This window comes from Oreochromis niloticus, linkage group LG18 (assembly GCF_001858045.2).
Source record: "Oreochromis niloticus isolate F11D_XX linkage group LG18, O_niloticus_UMD_NMBU, whole genome shotgun sequence".
Classification (NCBI taxonomy): Eukaryota; Metazoa; Chordata; class Actinopteri; order Cichliformes; family Cichlidae; genus Oreochromis; species Oreochromis niloticus.
In genome coordinates this window covers 9,493,522-9,513,901 of record NC_031982.2, presented here as the reverse complement: position 1 = coordinate 9,513,901, position 20,380 = coordinate 9,493,522, and the positions used below count along the sequence as shown (strand labels likewise).

Here is a 20,380-nt window from a genome sequence, read left to right as displayed (position 1 = left end):
CTGTTTAGTATTAAATAGTGATGTCATTTTCTCACATTTATAAGAGAAAGGACTTTTTTTGCACTTCTTTCAGAGTTCACTCTGTTGGATGTTATTAGGAATGTGAATTTAAGGCTTTTTTGCACTGGCTTCTCTTTTCAGCTCCAAAAGCATCTTTTGTGTACCGTCTTTGTTCCAGTGGCTGAAATTTATACATTACCTGCTTAATGTTTATAATTTGTTCTAGTACTCCAACCACACGCAGTGAATCTTTGCATTGCCACGTTTCTCTGTTGTGAAGTGAAATAAGTGTATCAAAGGAAAACAGTTGCACTTTTAAAATTAGTTTTGAGCATGTTAGCATGTAGCTCAAGCCCCTGCGATACCTTAGCTCATCACTAAGAACCAGAATCGGAAAAGATAAAGTAAAATGTACGAATCTTCCTCACCTGTTTTTTCCAGTGCATCATTGCATTAGTCATTATTCGTTCCAATTAAATGCACCATCTGGGTGATATTTGTGCCCTCCTACAGATGTGAGTAGCTCCATGAGCCATCGCTGTGCGTCATGTATCCATGGATACCTGAGGCAGTCGGCAGTGTTTCCATCTTTTATTCCCTCTCTCACTCGCTTCCTGAAGAATAGCTCAAGCCCTGTGACCCCCATCATGGTCAAGTTCCACACTGAAAGGCTGTCAAACAGAACAGTCTGTTTTGACTCATGAAAGGAACACGTGAGATATACTTGATGGAGCTAGCAGCTAGTTACCAAGATCATAACCCTGTGAGGGTTTTTTAGGGCCCGAGCACAAAAAGTGTGAAGGCCAAATTGTATCTGCTTCTTCTTATTATCATTACTTGGTCAAATGAATCGCCTTTTTGAGGGTCTAAAGACACTTGAAAGCTCATGAAATTTTGCCCACACGTCAGGCCTGTGGAGAGGACCAAATGGCTCCACAGCGTCACCTATGAAAGTATTAACCAGCACACAGACTGAGCTATTTGAATGAAATTTCTTACAGAGATCCAACAACCCACGATGTACGAAAAGAGACCTATGATCCAAACATGACAGGAAGTCCACCATTTTTACTTTACTATGCCATTTTGGAGATTTGCTGATGTTATACCTTTTCAAAATCCTCCTTGGGATTTTATCAAATCAACTTCACATTTCAATCTAAACTAAAGATGCTGGTGAATATAAATTGCAACGCTTTTGAGGTTTTGCTGAAGCGTGTGTCCGTAGGATCATTTTGCTCATTTGCCATGAAATTTTAATTTGCTATCTTTCACACATACACTATCCAGTCTGGATCAAACTTCTGTAGTGCATCATATTCCATACATGAGTTTTTGAGGCTTCTACATCATCAGTGTGATTTTTCTTTCCCACCAAAACTCTGAAATGAACTGCACAGTACACTTTTAAGGAATATATTCCCAAAAAAAGCCTGATGTAGGAAATTAGAATCAGAGAGACTTTATTAATCCCATAGGGAAATTGAGTTGTCATAGCAACTAATATACAACAAACATCACTCATATAAAACGAAGTCTAGAAACAGAGATATTGATAGATAAATATTAATATATATATATATATATATATATATATATATATATATACATATATATATATATATTATATATATATATATATATATATACAAGGACAAGTATGTGTGAAAAGGTAAATATGATACAACTTAAAACGTATATGTGCATGTAAATATTTGATTCTTTTTTCTTTTTTTTATTCGTCAGGAGGTTCACTAAACACTATTTTCAAAAAACATTTTCTAGCAATTATTTCATGATTCAGGCAATTGTTATAGTGCCACCTAGTGGTAGCAGTAAAAGTTGTCTGGGACCAACAACCACGACATGTTAAAAGTGACTTATAAGTCAACTTTTTCTCGGTTATGATGCTCAGCTGAACATCTTGACCACATTTACATGATGAAATGCACTGAGTTGTTGCTACTTAAGTACATTTGTTTAAAAATTAAAAAAAAAAAAATCTGGCACACTTTAACTCATGACTGCATGATGTCATACATTATATGGTTTTGGCCCTTTTATCTCTTTGTATGTGATAGCCCTCGGTGATTGAAACACTATTAGGATTGCCTTTCATGTGTTACAATTTAAGCTCAAATTGCTTTAATGTTTGAAGGCTCACAGTGGCATGAAATAATAACTCCCCTCAAATGTGTTAAATTGAAAGTAACGAACCTGTTTTGAAAATGTAAGAAATTGAAAGTACAGATATTTGTTTAAAAGTGTATCGAGTAAAAATAAAAAGGCGTCAAAAAAATACTCAAGTAAAGTACGGAATACAAGAATGAGGCGATGTAATGAAATCTATACCATAGGAGCGTCTATTAAAAATCTCGGTCCACCTGGTGAGAAAGAAATGGTCATTAAGAGATGAGAAAACAATGACGTCCAGCCAAAACTAAAATTGGAGCTTGGATGGAGAGCGTTCACATCTCAGGCTTGTCAAAGGTAGAATAAAAGACCAAAATATATCTAAGTTTAATATATGTCAGCCTACCAGGCTAAATTACCCAAATTCTGAATATATTTTAAGCAGTGCTGAATAGAGGAACGATTCTAATTGTTCTGTTTTTGTGTTCTAGTTTTAATTATATTCTGTGCATAATAGTCACACAGTGATTTATGGAGTTAATTTGTTTGCTTGAGTTTTTCAACATAAGTGATGTTTTTATGCTGATGACTGCTTTGCACAGGCCAAATTAAGCTGCAAGAAATCCTAGTTAAAAATCAATATCGAAATACTTCAGCTCAGCATAAAACCCCTAAATGATAGCATATGCTAAACATGAATGTAAACCCAGAGCTGTCTGGCTTTCCAAACATTTTTAAATAGGAGCTCTATGCCAAGCTGTTGTAACTGAAGATAAGACATGTAAAAAGCAACGAATGCAACAGCAACAAAGGTTTATCTGGATGCTTTCGGGCTTTCATATGAAACTGTTAGCAAAGAAGGCTGTTGCCTTTTTTCCCAATTTCTAAATCCTTACCTGTAAGTACACACACACACACGCACACACACTCAGAGAGAGAGCATGGTCCATTTAAATGTAAGAGCAGTTTGTTTGTATCCCGTGAGGTTTTTTTTCCTACTCAAACATCACGTCTCCTTCAGTTCTGGTTTATCTTCACATGAAAATGAACTCCAGCCTGTTTCTGTCAGCAGCTCTTGGTGAAAGCTGCTACTGCAGCTCTCAGCTGCCTCTATACACCATAATTGAAGCCATTTGTGGATCAGGTGGAATTCTGGGATTTTGGCCTCACCTCAAAATCCCAAAGCGTGTTATTTTCTCTCTTTCTTTTCCCGGGCCAGTAGGACTCTTACATCAGCCTTCGTTTCCCCTCGCTCTCTCTTTCCTTCTGCGCCTCTTCCTCTCCTCTCTCTCCTTTCCCCTCTCTTTGCTATTCCAGAAAGAAGTCCTTCAGAGGCAGAGGTCACAAACTTGTGGTGCTGAATGCATCGGCGCACAACAGATGTGGAATATTTCCCAAGAAAAACGGTTTGAGGAGAGAAGAAGTTCAAAAGTAAGTCAAAAGTATTTTTTTTTCTTTTTCTTTTTTTTTTCTACATATGTGGCTATTAACTCAAATGTCCACGTAGACATTGAGGGAGTTTAGTGTCAGCTTACCTAAGTTTAGTGAGAGACAACATGAAGGAAGACATTCAGTTTCTAATTAATCTTATGTTCAAGTAAAAGTAGCTGCTGGCTGAAAGTCAGTAAGTAATCAGTAACTGTAAAGTTACTCACTGATTATAAAAACACCTCTACTGGAATGAAGCCTCTCAGGGATTCACTTCATTGGTGTTACGCAGTGTGTTAAATTCAGTGGGTTTTTTAAATTTCTGTTCACCTTTATGTCTGAAAGAAGCCCTGCTGCATTTTTGCCACTGTAAAAATTTTGGTTAACGCTTCACATCAGTGACAGTAAGTGCAGTTTCTGAGCAGACACTGACACGCGTCTTCACGTGGTCCATACAGGGTAAATAAAATACAGGCAGTACGTACTGTCGTGGGAAAGAGCAGGACTCTGGGTTACAGAGAGGTCTGTGTGGGCATTTGTTGCTGTGGCTTTTAATAGTCTCCTATTATAGTGCAATTTGTAACAGCAGAGTTGCAAATTATGCCACCATGCATCTCTGTGCACATGCTGTTGTGGTAAATGAAAGCTTTGAATTCATCCCAAACATCCAAAATGTAATTACAAGTCCCAGACTTTGCTGAGGAGAATTTGCAGAGAGGATATTTGAAAAAGTAACACAGTAGTTTACACTGGTTTATCTGATTTCACAAGCTTCCTTTCAGGCGTCCGTGAGATGAGACTGAAGATCATGGAGGTTAAATTGATCGCCTTCGTTCTCCTGCAGGCTGTCACTGTGAGATCTCAAGTCAACCCAGGTAGACATTTATCTTTACCCTGCTGGCACTACGCTGACAAATACTCGCTCTTTATCTTTATTAAAGTTAATTTGGATACAGTGGCCATGACTGCATGAGCCAATCAGAGTGCTTTTTTAATATTTTTCATTGTGTGATCAAAGCAGACGTATGGATATGTCATATTCAAGCTTAAAATAACTTTTTCATATTCCTGAGGGACAAGCATGTTGACAAGATGGAGAGGAGGGAAGCAGGTTGAGGTGGGTGGGCTCAGAAGGCAAGTATGTGTGTGTGTGTGTGTGTGTGTGTGTGTGTGTGTGTGTGTGTGTGTGTGTGTGTGTGTATGGTTTAGCTGTTGGTCAAGAAAGCAAACATCTTCAAAACAGGCAGACCTTTCACAGGCAAGGGGGAGAATTCGTGGAAAAAAAAAAGTTAGAAAATTTGTAGGCGTAGTTGTAGGTAATGCAGCCACACACACACACACACCTACACACACCTACTAACACACTCCCTTACACATATGAACTCATTTCACTTTCCTCCCTAGAATATTTTCACAGTCAAAGGCTCGCTTGTTTGCCCGCTCTCTAAAAATCCGGGTGAGGGATTTTGCCGGAGCTCTAACTAAAACTCAAATATAAGTCGAGATGGCGGGAAGTAAACAATGACACTCTGCTGCCTCAACTGACTCTACAGTTATGGCGGCATCCTTGTATCAGCGCAGTACTGTAATCTCTTTTCACTGCTTGTCAACCCGTCGCCACACACACAACATAAGAACAAAGGGAATCAGGCTTTTCAAACTCAAGCGTTTGTCATGCTAGAAATTATTTTAAAAATGAAAAATGAAGAGTGGGCAGCTCTAACACCACTCCCTTTTCATTTTGCTTAGACTGGCACCTACACAGTGACGCTTGTGTTTGGCTTTAGAGGCCTTTGCAGGGCTGCAGGAAGAGGGCTAGAGGGGGAAGGGATGAGCTGTGACCACCTTACAGTCAACTACTCAAAGTCCAGAAAATGCTTAAAAATTGATTTTATGTGAAAGTTACCTTATATTACGCTGATATGTGGAAAAACTTTAACCATATCGCACATATGAAAGATCGTGTCGGACATTTATGTGTATGTGTGCTTATAGAAATGTGCCGCTATCCTCTTGGCATGACCGGTGGGCAGATTCAGGATGAGGACATCTCTGCTTCCAGCCACTGGTCTGAGTCCACCGCTGCAAGATTTGGAAGGCATGTTTGTGCTCTTATACTCCACTTTCCTTCCTCTCATTAGACGTAGAGATTATAGTATGTCAGGGATAATCCCTAAATTCAGTTTCTTTTTATTTGAAGAAGTTTCATAAACTTAACTGCTGCTTTCTTTTAATAAAAAAGCACCTTAGACTTTGTGTCTCAACCAACATAGCAAGATTTTTTTAAATTGGTTTATCTTTTACTCAAAACATTTAAACTTATTCAGCAAATGGATTTGTATTTGTTGAATTGCTGATATATTTCATGATAGAAGTTCATCTTTTAAAGCTCCAGAGCAGTTACACAAACAGGCTTGTGTTGAGGGTAAGGGGTAAATAGTGTTATAGCACGTATTTAAAATACATTTTCACTTTCTTTCTCATAAGATGATCTCACTCGGGCTAAGAAAATATACTTTCATCTTTCAGCAAACATGTTTAAGTAGCACACTGCAATCAACCACTATTATTAGTAGTAGTAGTAGTAGTAGTGCTGTTTAGGTCTCCCCAAACAGCACTGACCTGTCATGAGGTGTGCTGTGGGATCAGGCTCCAGTCTATTCGCAGCAGATTCTTTAAGTCGTTTAAATCAAGTCTCCATTGAGATTTGATTCTTCATCACATCTATTTGAAATGAGATCAAGGGGATTTGAAGTGGACACTCTTTGTCATGTTCTTCAAATCCCTGCTGAGTATGTTTTTCCAATGCTGTTTGGAAATGAGCGAATGCCACTGCAGTGAATGAGCGTGCATCTCACGTGTTAAAGCAACATCCAGATCAACGCAGGGGCCCAAGGTTTCATGGCAAAACTTTGCTGGCTTCACTGGCTGGCTCCGTTCCCATAGTGTACCCTGCTTCCATCTCTTCTCTTGGTAAACAACACACACGCATGCACATGGCTATCCGCGTGATGTAAAAGAAAACATCATTCATTAGATGAGTTCTCGTTCCAGGTTGCTTCATGGCCTGGTTCTGGCACTCGCTGTCTGTTGTAGGGTCTACATGGGTACTGATCTGTGGTTTATGGTCTGTGACATACTTCAATCGTTGCCAGCACTGCAGTAGCTCTATTGCTATTACTGACACCAGCCTTTGATCCCAAAGTACAACCCTGGGCATCCAAGGCTCTGTTACAGGTTCACCAGCTGCCAAACCAAAGCATATGGAAACACTGCGTATGAGTATCTGTTCTGGCAAAGCTACAATCCAAAATCACCCAGATCCCTTTTTCCTGCTTCCAAAATATGAGTTTCAACTGAGTCTTCATTTGCTGCCTAATACATCACAATCCCTACAAAGTAATTATGGCTGATTAGTCTATCTATCATGTACTAGTGAACTAATTACAGCCTGTTAACAATGTGTTCAGTGGTAACATGGAATAATAGGAAGTGTGCAAACATGATTTCTTTCAGACAGGAAAAATCAGGTGCATAGCATTTCATTTCATTATTCCTCACTGCTTTTTCCTTTGTTCATATCTTGAAACATTTTTCCTCACTTTATGTCTTTTCTTCTCTACCCTGTGTTTGTGTACCTGAACTCTGTGACCTCGCTTTCCTGTACCGACTCTTCCATTTATTTTCCTGCTCACCGTCAGACTTGACTTTGACAACGGAGACGGTGACGGGGCTTGGTGTCCTGACATCATGTCAGAGGCGGACGGCCTCAAAGAGTATCTCCAGGTGGACCTGCGTTCGCTGCACTTCATCACGCTCGTGGGCACCCAAGGTCGGCACGCCGACGGCATGGGTAATGAGTTTGCCCAGCGATACAGGATCAAGTACAGCCGCGACGGCAGCAGCTGGGTGGGCTGGCATGACAGAAAGGGAAGGCAGGTGAGCGTGTAAAGATTTAAAGATGTGTTCATCTGATTCAAATAAGGTGTACATGTGATACTAATCTGCTATTTATCATCTTAATTTGTGTAACATTGGCCATGATGGTGAAAAATAGAGCTACTGTGTATATTTGAAAATCATTTAAATCTTATGTTTTATCAAATGTTAACAGATCAAATGCTATATATGAGCATTTGTTTTTAATATTTCAAATGTTCTCTTCTAATTGAATGCTAGCAACATGTTACAAAAGCATTGTAAAAGGTGCTTGTTTACCATTATAAATTGGAAACACGTGTAGAAACACCAACAACTTGAGTATTTGTGGGAAATGAGACATCTTTCCTCACCTCTGCCAGATCATCGAAGGCAACAGTAATGCATACGATGTGGTCCTGAAGGATCTTGAGCCTCCCATCATTGCCCGTTTTGTCCGCTTTATGCCCGTGACCGACCACTCCATGATCGTGTGTATGAGAGTGGAGCTCTACGGCTGTGAATGGCTCGGTTAGTCATGACACTCAGAGTGGAACATCTCCAGTCGCACTAGTAGCATCACCTAAATGATTTTTTTTACATTACACTTTATATAGTAATATGATGTGAGCAAACACTGAATCAGCTGTGTGTTCTCTTTGACCTGCCTGCTTTAGATGGCCTGATGTCCTACAGCATTCCAGACGGACACCAAATGATCTACAGAGGCCTGGATGTCTTCTTCAATGACTCTGTGTACGATGGAGCATCAGCTGAAAGGTCTGAGTTTAACAAACTTTCTTTGAACTAAAACAACATTTGCGCATTTTAAAATGTGCATATAATAAAACCTTAAAAACTCCTATTTCTATCTTCAGCTCAACCATAAATCCTTCCTCAAGGCTGACGAAAGGGCTTGGCCAGCTGACCGATGGCACCTGGGGTCTGGACGACTTTCTCCACAGCCACAGCTACAACTTTTGGCCTGGCTATGACTATGTAGGATGGAACAACAGGAGCTTCCCCAGAGGTTACGTGGAGATGATCTTTGAGTTCGACCATGTGCGAAACTTCTCGTCCATGAAGGTAAGAAGTCAGCGCATAGGGTATTTTAAGCGAGTGGCATTAAATTGTAGAGCTAACACTTTGCTGAATGGAGCTATTCTGCACTATGCTGGGCAGGCACCCACCTTCTACAGCTGCTGTAAAATTTATTGGGGCATTAAAAAAAGAATAGGACAGCCTTGCTGGAGGAAGAAAAAAATTACATTTTCTGTATAATTAGCCTGATCTTCGCGGATAAGTGCCGTGGCAAGAGATCAGAGATGTAAGATGAATGATATTTCTGCTACTGCACAGCTAGACAGATTAGTCATGGCTACACCTTCTCCTGCCCCATCATCTCAGTCGGGCTCTGACTATTTTGAGCACTTTTAAGTAAAAAAAAAAGAGAGAGAGAAATGCCAGGTCAGTAAGGGCTGCAGAATAATAACAGACTATTCAAGTACTTTAATCATGGTTTTCTTATACTTCCACATCTCACCTTCGCAGGTTCACTGCAACAACATGTTTAGCCGAGGGGTGAGGATGTTCAGGCAGGTTACTTGTTACTTTCGGTCAGGATCAGAGTGGGAGGCAGACCCGGTGACCTTCAGGCCTGCTGTTGATCGTGTGAGCCAAAGCGCTCGTTTTATCACGGTGCCCCTCGGGGACCGCACAGCCAGCACCATTAAATGCCGCTTCCACTTCAGTGACCTTTGGATGCTGTTCAGTGAGGTGGCCTTCCAGTCAGGTAAAAAAAAAGAAAAGAAAAAGAAAAGAAAAGCAAAGATCGGGTGTAGCCTTTGCTTTAGAGACTTTAATTCAATAATCTAAAGGGAGCATGTGCCGTGTCTCACCACCTTTATTTCTTTCAATTACAGGCTCAGCAGTGTACAATACATCAATGGCTCCTCGCAAGCATGGACACCCGACAAAAATATTACCAGGTGACCAGCCAAACCTCTTCTGATATTTTCTTATTTAAGTCACTGTTTTCAATTTTAATAATAGGGGAAAATATGAGATAGAAGAAGACATAAACGTGTTGTTACTGTTTTGATTTCATGTAAAAAATCTGTTTTTATATTTCCTTGATCGTGCATGCACTTTATTTTAGATGTGGTTGGACTTCTAATGCTTTAAAAGGTTGCTTGACCTAAATTTCTCCTGGCTCAACACTGCCCCCTGCTGATGATAGCAAGAATTACCGATTATTGTTAGAATAAATGGCCGGTTTCTTATATAATATAATGAAACAAAAGCATTATGTTTGAAAAAATGTAATTATTTTAGAATTTGAACTGTAATGAATTACATTAAATCCATGTCAACATCCAACTCTAATGTGGTTTATTAGGGGATGATCCTACACACAAAGTGGATGACAGCAATACAAGGATCCTGATTGGCTGCTTGGTGGCCATTATAGCCATCCTATTGGCCATCATTGTCATTATCCTGTGGCGACAGGTCTGGCAAAAGATGCTGGAGAAGGTGAGAAAAAAAAATTTTTTTTAAATCATTTAATCAATTTTAGTTATTTGAAGATACAGTAATGATTCAACATTCACATACTCAACTGATCATATGGTGTGATGTGTGCACTGAACCCTGGATGGACAAAAACAACATTCATAATTAGTTTGCAAACTGAAATTTGTTCCCAAATTTTAAAATATATAGAACAAAGGAAAACAAGAAGTAGACTCAAGAAGGCGATAAGGTGATCTATGCTCAAATCAGCATTTTTACTGCTGTGTTGTTTTGGGTTTCTTTGTTTTTTTGGCTATGGATATTGTATGAAAAAAGACGTCATTATCAAAAGCACCAGAGCTTTCCTTTCCCTCCATGTCAGTTTCTTCTTATAGCATCACATGACAACACTGATGTCCTGCAAAACCTTGCAAGACTTTCACGTTGTAAAAACACCGCAGATACCAACTGCTTCTCTCTTGCATCTTCAGGCATCTCGTCGCATGCTGGATGATGAGCTCACGGCTCGTCTCGCCATCCAGACACGGGCCTTCTCCTTCCACCACTCGTCTCTCTCCAGTGAGAGTGGCTCGACCTCCAACTCCACCTATGAAAGAATCTTCCCCCTCTGTGCCGACTACCAGGAGCCCTCGCGTCTCATCCGGAAACTGCCCGAGTTTTCTCAGTCCACCGAACGCCTCGGTAAGCTGTCTAAAGGAAATAAGTGAACATCTTTGGAGGTCAGCTACAGCAACACGTCCCATGCTCCGTCTTTTCTTTTCCAAAAAAGAATCGAGTACCTCCTGCAGAGCCTTTGCAGCCGGAGGCTCAGATGGTGCCCCCCACTATGCTGAGGCAGATATCATCAGTCTGCAGGAGTCTTCGGACAGCAGCACCTACTCCATCACAGCTGTCAACATGAATTTCTTTGCTGGCACAGATTCATCCATGAGGGAGTTCCCCAGACACAAGCTCACCTTCAAGGAGAAACTGGGAGAGGGCCAGTTTGGAGAAGTATGCCCAGTTTTGTAGCTCTAATGTTTGCTGGCGAAGCTTTAAGGGCTTTAAACTCATTTTCTCTTCGCCGCCATTATGCTGTTGTAACTTTATAGCTATCATTTATAAAATTCAATGACAGCGCTTGCTGCGTGGTAAAAGCAGCAGACTATGAAATCACTACATGCTGACAGATAGGAAACACTTAGTGGTATTAAACAGAGCTAAACAGATGGTTTCCAGGGATGCCAAGTGGATGATGGACTGACAAAGTGCTCCTCTAAACAGGTGCACTTGTGCGAGGCAGAGGGCATGCAGGACTTTTTGGGTGAGGATTTGTCCATAGAGGGAAACAATGAGTCCCCTCTGCTTGTTGCTGTTAAAACACTGCGGGAAGATGCCAACAAGAACGCAAGGTAAAAGAAACTTTTACAGAGAATTACTGGTACGGCTTTTCATTCAGTTGCCAATCAAGTTGTAGATTACGTGTCCCTGTCGTTCTGCAGGAATGACTTCCTGAAGGAGATCCGAATCATGTCTCGTCTGAGGGACCCCAACATCGTCCGTCTGCTGGCAGTGTGTGTGGACACAGATCCTCTGTGCATGATCACTGAGTACATGGAAAATGGTGACCTAAACCAGTTCCTCTGCAATCTCAGACTAAAGGCCGCTGATGAAGATGAGATCAAACAAGAGGAGACGGAGGGGAAGAGCATGGTCAGGTAAGTCCTCGCCTTCACATGTAATTGAAATGATCATCAGGGAAATGACACAAATAGCCACTTAGCTCACACTATGTATTTTCTCTCTCTTAGTTACACCACACTGATCGGCATGGCAGTGCAGATTGCATCTGGTATGAAGTATTTGTCCTCTCTTAACTTTGTCCACCGTGATCTGGCAACCCGCAACTGCCTGGTGGGTAAGAAATACACCATAAAGATCGCTGATTTCGGCATGAGTCGGAACCTTTATAGAGGGGACTACTACCGGATCCAGGGCAGAGCTGTACTGCCCATTCGCTGGATGTCATGGGAGAGCATCCTACTAGTGAGTGATCTATGGATTTGGGACATTATCGCCTCCATTTATCCGTTATTTATGGACTAAGGGAAATCTGACATTCCACTACAGTTTTATTGGGGTTTTTTATTGTTCTACGATTATTGCTAATCCAAATATCGCATATATTTAAAAGGTTAGTATAAGTTCTATACAGAGGTGACAGCAGATCAATTTTAAATATTTTATAAATTTTAATTTAGAATTTTTAAGCTTTAAATTTATACCAATCTGTCTATGATCTTTTTTTTCTCAGGGTAAGTTCACTATGGCCAGTGACGTGTGGGCCTTCGGGGTGACTCTGTGGGAAATTCTCACTCTGTGTAAGGAGCAGCCATACTCCCAGCTCTCTGACGAGCAGGTCATTGAAAACACAGGAGAGTTCTTCAGGGAACAGGGCAAACAGGTGAGCATCACACCACTGTACCTGACAGTCCTCCTGAGTGCCACTGTGGAGGATTTTAGGATGTAATAGTTCTCAGATATATATGTAGATGTGTCTTATAACACTTATAATACTCATAATACTATATTGAGAGTATTGTGCTTCATCCTACCAGGTGTACCTGCCGAAGCCTCCCTGTTGTCCTGACAGAATTTACAAGGATCTCATGCTAAGCTGCTGGAGGAGAAACGCCAAGCAGCGGCCGAGCTTTCAGGAGATACACTCTCAGCTGTTAGAGAGCCTGGCGTAGCAGAGGAGATGTATCGTTCCACTGTGCTGTGCAGTGTCTCGGTTGCTTCCTTTGGCTTAGATTCATTTATTTGGAGTCAGACCCATAAAATATTCACTTTTTTGTCAATGCCTGCTTCTCAAAAATTTCGCTCTAAATGAAGAGATATGTGAAGGTACAGACTACACTTAAATATAGCCTCCTATTGTAGATATAATGCAGATAGTTCTATTCACACAGTGCATTCAGACCTCTGTGTATTTATTATTTTCTTATGATTTGTTATGCTGTCTATTTATGCAATAACATCCCCCTCCCTTTTCTTTTCCATCATATATCTAATCCTATTGCACATTTATTATGTGAGCACTGTTTTGTGTTTTTGTCTTTTATATTTGAATTTTGTCATGAGGGAAAACGTTTTCCTGATGAGATTGTGCTTTCGTATGCAGAAGCTGATGTAGATTTTTTATAAACATGTTAATGTCCTTTTTCAGAAATGAATTTATTGTACATAGTGGGAAAATAGCAAAGATAAACGTTTTAACGGCTGTTGGACCAAGGATACCTGTAAATAAAGAAAAAATGCTATTATTATCCTTCATTTGTATGTTTGGTTTTTTAATATACCACAAGTTTCATACTTTTTAGCCTGCTGGGGTTGCTAACACAGCTGTACTTTCAACCGTTGCGCTCTTTAATCGTTTTGGACCACCTCGCTCTCTGTAGTGAAATCTGATTGGCCAGCTGTTTGTTGACATCCAATCACACCACGCAGCTGCCTAAGCAATAGGCTGACTGTTTTCAACGGCATCGGACGAGGGGCCGAGCGTCCCCGGTGAACACAGCTGGTTTGAAAATTTGCCCCCGGTGTCTGCTTCCTCTACAGACGCTGCTCACTCCGCTCAGGCATGGAAAAGGTCGTCATTGTAACGGGTGCCAACAGGTAAGTCCGCTAAAACTGTTTTATAATGGTTCATACGGACACCGGGTGCTGTTAGCTAGAAGATGCTGTTTTGGACTTCTACTCTTCATTTTAAACAATGAGTTTCAAAAGACATGTTGGACTTGTTCAAGTGTAACCTGTTTTCGGAACCGTAATGGAGGTTATTGCTATAGTTAGTTACACTACAAAGTACCACCTATGAACTGTATCAGTGCGTGTTAGTGAAAGACATACTGTAGGTTCATACAGTGAGAGATTAAAGGCCTCTAAATCTTTCATAAGCTGTCTTTCTTACTCTGTAATAATGTTTCACTAGCACATATATTCAAATGTAATGTATGTGTGTCACAAGTTCAAACAAAAAAAGAATGTCGTACTCATGAATATGCATTGATTCATGGGTAATTACATCTTTCGGCAAATTGATGCGTTCTCATAAACTTGGAATGTCATATTGAATACAGTGGCTGACCACTATGAAGCAATCTCGTAGGAATTTGCATGCCGTGAAGGGAAATTTCAATTTGTGTCTGTACCTTCAGACTCAAGATATAAGGGATGATACATATGTTTTATCATCTGCAAAGGGGTCTTCCTAACCAAAGAAGCAGAGACATGAAGGAAACAAACAAGGCGACCAGCATCTGACAAAAACATCATCCTCACCTGAAGCCTCATCTCCTGAACTAAAGTCAGGGCTCTTAAACACGGAAACATGTGTAAACATGCTCATTTATTCCCGATATTGTCACAGTTTCTTATTGTCAGCAGATCGGACATGCTAATGTCCGCTAATGTTAGCCTCAAGTGTCCTAAAAATCACACTTTTCCTCTGATAACCAGTTTGATTACATTCTCACTTGATATGATAGATTATTTACCAAGTGTCCAAGTCCAACACTAACGCCAGCTAACAACAGCTAACAGAGGCTAACAGCAGCTAACGTCAGCAAAAACTCATCTCTTACTGACAAAAAGGTCAGTATATCCTCAACCACACACCTCAGTATCACTATCATCAGACAGAAGTGACCTTCACTGACATATCGACTCGTATCAAACTCCTTTCATAAACTTTTACACCCTCCTCCTGAGTAAATGGATGTGGAAACCCAGCACAGCACCACGGCTGTGCTGGGTTTCAAATTGGAATTGGTAGGAAAACAGAACTCAGTTGACTGCAGTCTACTGGCATCTAGCATTGAGATTTTACAAACTGTAACTTTAAAGTACAAATAACATTATATTAAAATGCTTAAAAGGCAAACATTTTGAAAATGTAAAAAAAGATACATTTGCAAGGTAGAAATTGGCTTATCTATATCATTTTGCCCATGAACTGCACCTGTCAAAAGTTGGATACAGGCGTTTTTCTTTGTAGTAACCACATCTCTCAACTTTGTCCACCACGAAACTATTTCAAAGCTTTCATAACCTGGTCGTCACCTTCAGATGTTTCCAGCAGTCTCGTAAAGGTCTTCCCCATACATTCAGCACTTGCTAGCCTCTTTTGTTTCACTCTGCATCTCACCTCACCCTTAACCATCTCAGTTGGGTTTAGGTTGGATGATAGTCGAGGACAGCTTATCTGATGCATTACTTCCTTCAAGCATCCCTCACAAAGTCTGGAGGTGTGTTTTTGGTCCTTTGCTCTGTTGGGAAAACAGAACCTTAACTGCAATAGGATGGTGTGTTGCAATAGGAACTCATGTGCCCAAAGTCCATAGTCTAATGTTTGGTAGTTTCTTTTGTCTCATAGCCAAACCTGTTCTCTTCATATTGGTCTTCCTCAGTAGTGGTTTCTTTACAGTATTCTGACTTCTTCGATCCATGTGCATACTCTTCCAAACAGTTGTTGTTTAGTTGTATATATGGGCTTATACATATATTATACTTATACTTGTGCTTATACTTATATGGGCTCTAAAAGTGAATCTGGGGGGTATAATTCTTTCGATGACATCCAGATTCTCCATACTGGTTGACTGCACATAAGAAAACTGTCAAAATCATCTCACATTTGCTTGCTTACAACTGTAATTGTATAGTATTGATGTCTAAAGTATTCTTATGCAATTTCTAGACTGTATCTATAAAGGGAAACCTTTAGGATAACATCATTCAGTATTAGTGTCTAAAGCTCAAGAATAGATTACTAGTGGAAATAAATCTGCTTCCCAAACTATTTGTAACAGATCTCTGTGAGACTAGCTGTTTCACCAGGTTTACAGCTTTATGTTAAGATATAATAACTGCTTCCTATAACCCTTTACTTAACATACAGCTATAAAAGAGATGAAACAGAACACTTGTATATGTTCCTTTTTTCCCCTCACATTCCACACACTAGTTAACTTATCCACTAAATATCACTTAGGAAACAAAGACCATAATTAACAGTACATGAAAATGGAAGCTTCACGTTACTTGAAAATCCTTTTTCATTATCTCTTCTCCAGTAACGTGACTTCAGATTAGCTCCATGTTTACAGTTTGCTTTACTTCATCTGTGAGGTAATCTCTCAGTTGTTCAGGGAAAGTTTGTTAATACGAGTGCACGGCTGTGTTTGTCTGCCATCTGTCTGCAGCGGCATCGGCTTGGCTTTGTGTGAAAGGCTTCTCACGGAGGACACACAGCTCCGGCTGTGTCTGGCCTGCAGGAACATGCAGCGGGCAGAGGCCGCCCGCAGCGCCCTCCTCACTTCTCACACCGGTGCCCATGTGGACTTACTACAGCTTGACGTGGGCTCTGTGGAGTCGGTGCTCGACGCTGCTGAGGTGGTCAAGTCCAGGTGAGAGATGTTTGATGCTGCATGCTGACGTCATCACGCTGGTGATTGTTCTCTTTGTGATAGAAACTACAAATAAGGAACTGATAGCTTAACCTTTAATACACATTTGTGTGTTTTTCCAGGTACAACAGAATTGACTTTCTCTATCTAAATGCTGGAATTATGCCCAATCCACAAGTGGACATCAGAGCTTTTTTTAAGGGTTTATTTTCCAGGTACATTTCTAAAGCCAGTTTATGATTTGTTTGTTTTGTTTTGTTTGATATTGGCTTGGATATTGTGTCTTTGCTGCTCTATAAGAGTGTACCTTCCCCACTGCAGAAATGTCATCAACATGTTTGCAACAGCCGAGGGTCTCTTGACTCAACAAGACCGCCTCAACTCAGATGGCCTACAGGAAGTTTTTGCCACTAACCTGTTTGGTCATTTTGTCCTGGTACACCACAAACACACACACGCGCACACACACACATACAGAGCTTTCTTTTAACCTGCAGTAGCATAAATAAACGGCAGGATACTGACTTTAATGTGCATATGTGTTTGACACAGAAAGTCAGCTGCAAACTTTGTTGCTGTGTGTGTTGCTCTTAGTTGCATTGCTTAGTGCAGCAATGTAAACAATATGTGTATTTAACCCAGTTTTTTCTCTCCCAGCCAAAAGGCACCCATTAAAGCTTTGAACATCTGTCTTCAGCAGGTTGTTTTGACCAAATTTGCAATGCATTGAGGTGGTGCTATGGGATTGGTTAATTTGATATTTGGGCAAACATGCAGTTGAACAGGTGTACCTAATAAAGTGGCCAATAAGTGTGATGTAGTTTTTAATGTTTTGAACTTGTTCTTTCTTGCAAGTTTTGTTCCTGATGTGTGAATTATTATAAATTATTATTATTTAATTAGCATAATAAATGTGTCATTAAGATTGCAGGATCACCATGTAGTAGTGAAGCATCCATCATAGACTGCTGAAAATAAAATAATCATTTTAAAGATAAAATATCTTTTGCTTTTTTTTTCTCTTACAAAATTCTATAAAATGAATATTTGATTTGGCTAACACAGTGAATTATTAATACCTGCCTCAGGTTGATCCATATATTCTTATGCTGGCCTGCTTAAATCAGTGATTCATGCACCCCTCCTACAATCACTCCTTAATGTGCAGTTTCACTATGGACCTGATATAATTCTCTCCTGGTTTTCCAGATCCGGGAGCTGGAGCCTCTGCTGTGTCAGACAGGTCATACGTCCAGGGTAGTGTGGACCTCTTCGAGTAATGCCCGCCGGTCTGCCTTCAGCATTGATGACATTCAGCACAGAAAAGGGACAGAGCCCTACAGCTCCTCCAAATACGCTTCAGACATGCTCAGCGTGGCTCTTAACAGGCGCATGAACGGCCAGGTTTGTCTGTCACATACTCTGATATCAGTGCGGTAACTATCACTGCAAGCTTTGTAAAACTCTTATGAGGTCACTGTGATTTATAAAGTCTTTCTGTCTTGTGACAGGGTCTGTTCTCCTCTGTAGTCTGCCCAGGACTGGTGATGACTAATTTGACCTATGGTATCCTCCCCTCCTCCTTCTGGACTCTAATCATGCCCATCATGTGGTTGGTAAGTGGAGACTTATTTTATTTTTATCTTTTAACGTGACCGCAGTTACGTATGAAGAGTCTCATGTTCATGTATTTTCTAATTGTGCAAAACAGATTAGGATCTTCACCAACACTTTCACCCTTACACCGTACAATGGAGCAGAGGCACTGGTATTTCCATTTGAAAATTATTACAATCATTTGAATATTTGCACTGTAAAGGCTCTGTGAACCCAGATTCATGGCCTGGTCTTTCTGCTCACAGCACTGGCTGTTTCTGCAAAAGCCAGAATCTCTGGATCCCAGAGCAAAGTATCACAGTTTAACATCAGGGCTTGGGACAAACTACACCAAGCCTCGACAGGTGAGTAACGGGAGCCCTGTATTCCACAGAGAAAGTGCTCAGGCCTGTGTTACAGAGCGTTTTTTAGAGTGGCAGATGGTATTTGTGTGATATGTTGCTTTTACACTTAACTTAATTCAGGTTTTCTCTGCTTTGTGTTCACGTTTCAGATGGACATCGATGGTGAAACGGCTGACGTCCTCTTTTCAAAACTTCTTGAACTTGAGAAAGTGGTCAGAAGGAAACTGTGTGAGAGAAATGCTGACAATGAAGCTCACCAGCGGTACCTCAGCGAGATAGAGTAAAAGTGATTCTTTTGTACTGGAAGGTTTTGCTCTCTTGAAATGGATCCTGTGAAATCTGAACCAGTGTCACTGCCCTTATTCATCCCATCCTTCCCAGGTGGACCACTGAACAGAGGGTGAAATGATCACGCTTGTTCTACCTCAGCCAAGGTCAAAGCTTTGGTTTATATAAGTGATTATGTTAACTCTGACTACTTCTGAGGGGACCCCATGGGGACATTTTCCCTGAGTCAAAATGTTAAAGAAAGATCTGTCCCAACATCTTCTTTGATCAAGCTGCACCTCTCCATCAGGTTAGACAAAACTTAGCTTGGTTGTTTTATGTAATTAGACAAATGCACAGCATGATCAGTCATGAAGGAAATGCAACTGTTCCTTTCTTTTTTTTTAAAGTCCACCGATATTCACTCAGTCCTCTGTTAACACTGCTCTAAAGACTTTCCAATCATACCATGAACTTGAACCACATCACACTGAGAGGTCTAATTTAAATAGCTGTGTGGGCAGTAAGGGCCTTTTTGATAAGCTACTTTGAGCTCTCTACAAACCTCCTCACATTACTCACATTGTTTCATATTTCAGCATGTTAATAATAGAAACACACTTTGCATTTCTTGAAACTTTGTTAACATAATGAAGAGACTTTGAAGAGCTGAGCCTGTCACGGTTTTTAAACTCAGAATCACAAGAATCACTGTTTTTAAACAAACAGTGGAAGTTCATTGAGGGTCAACAAGTTCACATGAGATCAGTAACAAGAAAGCGCTTTCCTGTTGTAAAGTGGACCCTGCTGTGTTTTCACCTGATAGCTGCATCGTGTTTCCTGCCCCACAAAGTTAATTAGCTCTTTGTTAATGCCCTGGCTTCTTGAGGCCACCAGCTCTGTGTAATCTGGAGATTGTTTCCATACAAATAATAAATTATCGAAGGATTGTCGAGTAAATAAATGGAAAAACTTATAGTTTGTAATAGGGTGAATAAGTGTGCAAGTAAATAAATTAGCTGCTTTATACCAGTATTAGCATTTTTTGGTTATTTATTTCATTACCATATATCCACAGCATCACACCCCACTGTTAGATTTTGTTATCTTTCAGTCACCTCAGATATCAACTCTTGCATTTACTAAACTAAAAAGAAAAAGTCAATCCAACATTTTTTTGAGGGAATATACAAAATACAACCAAGTATATTTTTTCTTTGTTAGGCGACTAGTAGGAAAGGATGTTTAGTCCTGTCCATTATCCAATGATTTTTCTTTTTTTTCCATTTTTATTTGTAAAAAATTTTTATGTGTAAATTTTATAAAGTACTGGAATCCAAAATCTAAAAAAATGTTCAAATAACTAAATCTGTGCCAGTTTTGGTAATGAGTAGACTTAATTTCAAATGACCTGAAGAATACAACAGTACCTCTTTTTTGACAATTGTGCATATAGGTAAAAGGTTACATATTAAATATATTACACATTCATAAAGTGGTGTGACATATTAAATGCCACACCAATGCTATGAGCTACTATGTAATGGGGTCATTCCAAATATTAACTTTCAGCTCATTTTGCCTCTTATGTACATGTGTGTTTGCACATGTTTCAATGAATTGCTGTACCTATTTTCCCCAGCTGGTTAAAGCTGATGGCTGCCCCTCCCTGAGCCTGGTTCTTCCTGT

The 20,380-nt window shown here is 40.2% G+C and overlaps 2 protein-coding genes across 6 annotated transcripts; both read left to right on the top strand.

Annotated features, from left to right (window-relative positions):
- The first annotated feature begins 1,760 nt into the window (after nucleotides 1-1,760).
- On the top strand, nucleotides 1,761-13,324 carry ddr2b (discoidin domain receptor tyrosine kinase 2b). 2 transcript variants are annotated; one of them, XM_013276415.3, is made up of 17 exons: nucleotides 1,761-3,564; nucleotides 4,344-4,436; nucleotides 5,557-5,659; nucleotides 7,263-7,500; nucleotides 7,863-8,010; nucleotides 8,157-8,259; nucleotides 8,358-8,565; nucleotides 9,031-9,271; nucleotides 9,402-9,467; nucleotides 9,878-10,014; nucleotides 10,485-10,695; nucleotides 10,784-11,007; nucleotides 11,278-11,405; nucleotides 11,496-11,711; nucleotides 11,805-12,039; nucleotides 12,308-12,457; nucleotides 12,612-13,324. In XM_013276415.3, the coding sequence occupies exons 2-17, from the start codon at nucleotides 4,355-4,357 to the stop codon at nucleotides 12,744-12,746; spliced, it is 2,625 nt and encodes an 874-aa protein (XP_013131869.1). In that variant the 5' UTR covers nucleotides 1,761-3,564; nucleotides 4,344-4,354; the 3' UTR covers nucleotides 12,747-13,324. The 2 variants fall into 2 exon arrangements, with proteins under 2 accessions (XP_013131869.1, XP_019202897.1); XM_019347352.2 differs by having other exon boundaries at nucleotides 4,333-4,436.
- Nucleotides 13,325-13,492: 168 nt separating this feature from the next.
- On the top strand, nucleotides 13,493-20,153 carry LOC100708654 (3-keto-steroid reductase). 4 transcript variants are annotated; one of them, XM_005458034.4, is made up of 11 exons: nucleotides 13,496-13,671; nucleotides 14,259-14,390; nucleotides 14,544-14,649; nucleotides 16,260-16,463; nucleotides 16,586-16,678; nucleotides 16,785-16,899; nucleotides 17,673-17,867; nucleotides 17,975-18,079; nucleotides 18,175-18,231; nucleotides 18,326-18,424; nucleotides 18,574-20,153. In XM_005458034.4, the coding sequence occupies exons 4-11, from the start codon at nucleotides 16,336-16,338 to the stop codon at nucleotides 18,706-18,708; spliced, it is 927 nt and encodes a 308-aa protein (XP_005458091.1). In that variant the 5' UTR covers nucleotides 13,496-13,671; nucleotides 14,259-14,390; nucleotides 14,544-14,649; nucleotides 16,260-16,335; the 3' UTR covers nucleotides 18,709-20,153. The 4 variants fall into 4 exon arrangements, 3 of the variants coding, with proteins under 3 accessions (XP_005458091.1, XP_005458093.1, XP_003453353.1); XM_005458036.4 differs by lacking the exon at nucleotides 14,259-14,390; XM_003453305.5 differs by lacking the exons at nucleotides 14,259-14,390; nucleotides 14,544-14,649.
- Nucleotides 20,154-20,380: the final 227 nt, after the last annotated feature.

What these genes read in the sequence shown, in the direction of transcription:
- ddr2b (XM_013276415.3), top strand. Translation starts at nt 4,355, where the DNA reads ATGAGACTGAAGATCATGGAGGTTAAATTGATCGCCTTCGTTCTCCTG. An exon ending in TCAGTCCACCGAACGCCTCG is followed by an intron (nt 10,696 to 10,783) that starts GTAAGCTGTCTA and finishes TTTCCAAAAAAG; the next exon opens with AATCGAGTACCTCCTGCAGA. An exon ending in GATGCCAACAAGAACGCAAG is followed by an intron (nt 11,406 to 11,495) that starts GTAAAAGAAACT and finishes GTCGTTCTGCAG; the next exon opens with GAATGACTTCCTGAAGGAGA.
- LOC100708654 (XM_003453305.5), top strand. Translation starts at nt 13,637, where the DNA reads ATGGAAAAGGTCGTCATTGTAACGGGTGCCAACAG. An exon ending in ATTGTAACGGGTGCCAACAG is followed by an intron (nt 13,672 to 16,259) that starts GTAAGTCCGCTA and finishes ATCTGTCTGCAG; the next exon opens with CGGCATCGGCTTGGCTTTGT. An exon ending in ACAATGGAGCAGAGGCACTG is followed by an intron (nt 18,232 to 18,325) that starts GTATTTCCATTT and finishes TTCTGCTCACAG; the next exon opens with CACTGGCTGTTTCTGCAAAA.